The following is a 5982-nucleotide window of genomic DNA, read 5'->3' as shown; positions in this document are numbered from 1 at the left end:
AAAGCGATGAAAATAGTTGTGAAAAGTGATTTATTCCTGGGAAGAATTTGGAAGTTAGGAAAGTGTTCGGAAAGAAATGATTTAATACCTCCCTCTTTCATTGTTGTAAAAAATAAATAAATAAATCAGATATAGGGTCTTAAGGGCCCAATATCTGATCAACCAACTTATTTGGAGCATCCAAATTCGTCACAGTAACAAGTTTATAGGCACATTTCACAACTTGGCACTTTTCAGGGTAATTTTCACAAAAATGCTAGAAAAATAGCCTTAAAGTTCAAAAACTTTAGAATTTCTGCAATTCTAAATGTTTTAGAATTGCAGAAATGAAGTTTTTTCCTCCACAAATGTTTGACTTTAAAATTGAATAGAGGACAGAGGAGGACAAAACAAATTTCATTCAATTTCTAGAAATAAAATCAGGTATAGTGCCTTTAACACAAAATGGCTATTTCAACACTGACTAACAACTTTGATGATTCATATTACAGTATATACCAAGAGTGATCTGTTTGTAACATGATAATGAGACCTAAGGAGTGCTTTTGGAAGCACAGGATGAACTCACTGCATCCGACTGCCTGGGTGAGTAGAGAAGGCAAGGATCAAACAGAGGCAGACAGGTGAGATCGTCTTCAGAGAAGGGGAGATTCTTCAGGAGATCCTCTTCCAGTTTCTCCAAATACTGTTGTTGAAATATTTGCTTATGACTCAATATGCAGGAGACATTATTATTGCAGTTATGCATTGATTTCTCACTTTCGATGGGTTCGAAGCCAGATCCATTGTGCTGACTTGGGATACTGCCCACAGACATGATGTCACAGTTATTTTGCTGACTTATGCTCTTTCTGGTCGTAGTGTGGCTGCTGCTATCAATGTCATTTCCATATTGCTGATCCCCATCCATTTCCTCATTGATTACTGTGGCGTTGATTTCACAAGCTCTTCTCGTTTTGCTGTTGGGTTTTAGGCTGACCTTGGGGTTGTTCAGAATTTCCATTGGACCAAAATCGCTCTGGCTGAACTGAGAGAACGGCACCGACTCGGACATTGCCATCTCCTCCGAAACAGTTTGAACAATGTTAAGACTCCACAAACCCCCAGTTTGTCTTTTACTTTTGATGGGAACAGATGTTTTGGACAGGCCCAGAATAAAAGAGTTTGTTTCACTGCAGTCTGTGTCCATGTCCTCTTCATCAGATATCTGTGTACTTTCTGACTGCCAATCTCCGTCTCCAAACAGGATGGGCCCCTTCTCAGGCGATTCAAAAATCACTCCTTTAGGCGGCAGTGGCAGGAGTTTGCGCCTAGGATTGGTTAATCCAGTTGAGCTGAGCTGGTTATCACCCTGCCTTGACATGTAAACTCGAACAGACTCCGGGACTAAGAACTCATGCCGCTTATTGTGTGGTAAAAAGGCAGACAGACCGCTGGGAACGCAGTGGCCCAAGATTGGCACTATAGACGTGGGCTTAATAGCAGACACAAAGTCCTCCAGCTCTTGATAGGACGAGTGGTCGGAATATGGCACAATATGAACATTGGGATGGAAGGATACCAGAGGGCGACTGGTGGGTAAAATGGCCAAAGTGGGTTCTTCTTTGTTCCACTGCCGTATGGAGGCAGAGTTGATGTGTGATTGGTCCACAACCCGGAAACGACCCGCCCCTCGTTCTGTGATGAAGACATCAGGCAGATCCAGGACTTTCAGAGTCTCCATCCGCTCGACACTCACCTCCACCCAGCTCTTAAACTCCAGGGCCAGCTCCACCAGCAGAGACTCCTTACCCAACGTGTACAGGCCTGTATGACAAATAAAATAAAAACAAAATCAATAAAAAGGTTTACGTCTTACGAAGAAATATAGTAGTAGTAGTATTACTTTTTATAACCTGTCCCCGCACCACGCTCACCTCTCGGCCCATGCTAAAACATGGACAGACACCTGCTTTTCCATTTTTCTTTCTGAATTTAGTTGGTGCAGCTTATATTCAGGTGCGCTCAATAGTCCGGGATTTACGGTAATCACTAACTAAAACATGAGAGCATTTTATTCTTGCAGTGAAATCTTTTTCCACTTTATCTGGAGTCAGATTGCAGAGGCAGCAGTCTGAGGCTGAACAGAGATGCCCAGACTTCCCTACCCAGGCACACTTCCTCCAGATACCCGGGGGGGTTGAGAGAGTAAGTGTCTCCAGCATGCCTGGCAGTGTTTCTCAAACTGTGGAGCATCTTATTTATGCTTTAGTAATGCATTTCAGTTTGGTGTTTTCTGGTGTTAATCATTAATTACGATACTTGTCAGAAAAGTATTGTAATTGACACATCTAACTCTTTGTTATAGGTTTATAGATTCTGTGCATCTGTATATAATTACCAATGACAACAATGTAGTTCGGGTGATTGCGGACGATCTCCTTGATTTGCTGAGTGGCTGTCTTCCTGGATGGGAGTGTGCGGTTGGGGTCACAGTTGGTGTTGTCCAGGTACAGGACATCGATAGTCGTGTTTGTTCTCAGACCGGGCTCTCGCAGCATAGAGGGAGTGTATCGAAAATCACCTAAGATAGACAGTGCGGTTACTTTCAGCTGCGCCAAGTTTATTCATACGCATACACTGAACATTAATCTACTGGAAGTGTTTTAAACTGACCAGTGTAAAGTATAGAGCCAAAGTATCCCTCAAACAGGAACATGACAGCTCCTGGACAGTGGTTTGCATTGATCAGTGTCACAGTCATCGTCTCTTTGCCAATGTCGTCCAGCGGCAGTAGGTGCGGCTCACCCAGTTCCAGCGGGTGGATCCACTGCTCTTTCACCTGCAAAGACAACCAGCTCAATCAACATTGCAAAGGATGTCCCTCAAAGCCATTAAGGTCACTGCCCCACTTTGTCTTATGAAATTCGTGCTATAACATGAATATTGCAATGTGTTTTTAAATTACTGTAGGAGGCAGAGCCTTTAGCTACCAAGCTCCGGTTTTGTGGAATAAACTCCCAGCCCACGTTAAAGAAGCAGACACAGTCCCTATATTTAAGACTAGGCTCAAAACGTACCTCTTCGAATTAGCTTATAATCAGGTCAGTTTGGTAAAGCACTAACCCACAGCCCGAAGTAAAGCTGCCTCAGGAGAAACACTGCTGTGGGAAGTACGGTCCACTGAGCGCTATCCTCTTCTTCTTACTGCAGACTTTGTTTTATCATGATACAATACTTAATTTATCTGTAGTCTGTTCATCACTATTCACATGGTGTCTCCTGTCCCACTCCCCCTCGGGAGTGCCTGTCTAGATCGAATGGAGGAACCTGGGTGAACGGAGGAACTGGCATTCTGGAATCTGAGGACTGGACAGTCTGTGATCTTGGCCCGTCTGCTGAGGGATCCTTCGGCCCTGGGTCTCTATAGCCTGTCCGTCCATGGGAGTGGATCTCTCCTTCTGTGGTTCTCCCCAAGGTTTCTCTTTTCTCCTGTCGGGTTTTTGAGTTTTTCCTTGCCGTACTGGAGAGTCTAAGGACGGGGGACGCCCACGCCGCTCATCGCTACCTTTGGACATTATATTTGCCTGGATTCACTTGAACTTTTAATTGTCATATTTATTGCTGTGTTTTATTGCCTTGATGTTTGTTGCAGCCCTTTGAGGCGACTTCTGTTGTGATATTGGGCTATACAAAACCATTAAACTTGAAACTTGTTTTTTCATGAGATGTTTACCTTAAAAGCAACGCCTGTTTAGGTCAAGAATGACAGAACAAAGCAGGTATAACTGGTGGCTAATGGCAGTACCTTGAGCTTGAATTGGAGCAGCCTGGCGGTGATGGGGGAGCAGTAGATGGGTCGATTGCTCCAGGTGGACGTCAGCCCCACAGTATGGTCGCTGTGCATGTGAGACAGGAAGAACAGGCGGCTCAAGGGGCATTTTCGGACCTGCCAGAAGTCCACGGCAAGCGGGGTGCATGGGATCACTTTTCCATTCGCTGACATGGTTTACTGCGCACTGGATGTCCACCAATGCATGTGAGCAGACATCAGCAGACATCACAACGCACCCAGCCACCTGATAAACACGACCAGCACTCTAAGATTGTGTTCTTTTCTTATATGAAACGGTATGTTGCTTGGTGCATGCAGAAACGCTAGGAGCCTGGGATAGCTTAGGTTAGCATCTTAGTTCTTACGTTTCAGTGCGCAAATGTTTTATGCAGCTTTTTCCACAAGTCGTCCAGACATTTGTTCGGTTTCAGTGGAGCACAGGGTTTGGAGTTGACAGTAGCGTGTAGCGTTGTAGCACTTGGTTCAAATTTCTGCACAGCCGCCGCCTCCATCACTTCCTCGAGACTCCACAAGACGCCCGATGAGCCGCCACTGACCCCTAGCGGTGCGTAGTGATTTTCGGCGCCAGATGTTTAACAGTTGTCTACACAGACTGGCTTTTGATAAAATTACCGGTAAGGTGTAAATGTATATATATATATATATATATATATATATATATATATATATATATATATATTTTTTTTTTTTTTTTTTTTTTTTTTGCTGGCACAGGATCGGTAAAAAAAACGTCGCCATTGTTTTGGGTGCCAATATTAGCCTATCAACACACACGATTGATATAGCGTGGTATCAATCGTGTGTGTTGATATTGGCATCCTTTACAATAACGACGTGTTGTTTTTGTTTGTTTGACCGATTGTAGGATACACATATGCAGTGCACACCACACACCAGAAGAGGGCGGCAGAGGAAAATACATTTAAAAATGTGCTCCATAGACAAAACAGCATCAGCAACTATAAATGCCATGGCCCATAGGTATTTTTTATTTGTTCGAACTACATGCAATTGTACTATAGGCTATAGGGCATATTTCAGCATCAGTGATTCTGTATGTTGTTGACACTTTTAGATTCATTTAATATTTACTTTTTTTTTTTCATTCAAAAGTGATGTCGTACAATCGCAATAAAACCGCCAAGCCAACACAGTGTGAATGAAGCGGAGCAGAAGAGAACAAGTCTTATAATACCTGCCCCTTTTGTTACTTCACACCATACACTTCACACTGTTGTCTTTTGAAAAAAAAAAAAAAAAAAAAGTATGTATACATGTCTACATACATATATTTACAAATTGGGATGTAGTTCTTTATTCTAGTAGGACAACATGCACTAATATAAAGAAACTTGCTACATTTCTGCTTTTATCTGGTTGTTCACAGATCAAAAGTGGCATATAATATTAAGATTTGCTTATGTCAGCCGAGCCTATACGCTAATTTCAATTATATATACATGTACTACTAGCATGACTGACAATAGATGATCAATTATAAATTACTAGCCCTGTAGTTTCCTTTGGCCGCCACCCCCACCCCCTCCATCAACCTCAAATGACTTGGAATATATTACCCATAATAATCCAAAACCCATTCAACAATATTACATCTGTGTGGGGGTTGGGGGGGTGTTACTACAAAATGGGAACGTTGCCATGGTGACACGCATTCACCCTTTCCCTGCTGCACACTTTGTGGATAATACCTGCTCATCCCTGTCACGAGCAGAGATGAATCCCTGTCATGCTTCGACGGAGTAGTCTTCACAGAGAGAGCAAATTAATCAACAACTTCAGGTAATTATAAACCCAGAACTACGCACATGATGCTCCCTGTGGACAGAAATACTCTTACAACTCATAAAAATCCCATGCCAAGAGATCAAGTAGATTATCTACAAAGAGAGAGAGGTTGGTATGGCCCAGCAAAAACATCCATGACTCAGCTGCCCTTTCGATATTGCACAATTTAGGCACAGAAATGTTGTAATTCAAATCTTGCTTGAGATATAAAAAAAATAAAAAAAATACATGGCTAAGCCTAAGTATTGATTTATTGCTTGGAAGTGGAGCAATGCTGAGAGAACATTAGTTAGTGTCTGTCAAGGCGGGAGTGAGGGAGAATATTAATAGAAACTATTCCT

General features: G+C 42.7%; 1 protein-coding gene across 2 annotated transcripts; it reads right to left on the bottom strand.

The window, feature by feature from the left end:
• Positions 1–340: 340 nt before the first annotated feature.
• Positions 341–4353, bottom strand: dclre1b (DNA cross-link repair 1B). Of its 2 annotated transcripts, XM_079558256.1 has the most exons (5): positions 4180–4353; positions 3788–3998; positions 2656–2821; positions 2381–2563; positions 341–1806 (listed from the first exon to the last, which is right to left on the bottom strand). In XM_079558256.1, the coding sequence occupies exons 2-5, from the start codon at positions 3983–3985 to the stop codon at positions 533–535; spliced, it is 1821 nt and encodes a 606-aa protein (XP_079414382.1). In that variant the 5' UTR covers positions 3986–3998; positions 4180–4353; the 3' UTR covers positions 341–532. The 2 variants fall into 2 exon arrangements, with proteins under 2 accessions (XP_079414382.1, XP_079414381.1); XM_079558255.1 differs by lacking the exon at positions 4180–4353 and having other exon boundaries at positions 3788–4040.
• Positions 4354–5982: the final 1629 nt, after the last annotated feature.

Source organism: Gobius niger (assembly GCF_951799975.1).
Source record: "Gobius niger genome assembly, chromosome: 6".
NCBI classification, from domain to species: Eukaryota; Metazoa; Chordata; class Actinopteri; order Gobiiformes; family Gobiidae; genus Gobius; species Gobius niger.
This window is presented reverse-complemented; position numbering and strand designations above follow the sequence as displayed.

Excerpts from the sequence above, each read along its gene's own strand:
- dclre1b (XM_079558256.1), bottom strand. The coding sequence starts at position 3,985 with ATGTCAGCGAATGGAAAAGTGATCCCATGCACCCCGCTTGCCGTGGAC. Across the intron at positions 2,564-2,655 it reads TGGCTCTATACTTTACACTG|GTGATTTTCGATACACTCCC; the intron begins GTCAGTTTAAAA and ends TGTCTATCTTAG. Across the intron at positions 1,807-2,380 it reads GAACTACATTGTTGTCATTG|GCCTGTACACGTTGGGTAAG; the intron begins GTAATTATATAC and ends TTTGTCATACAG.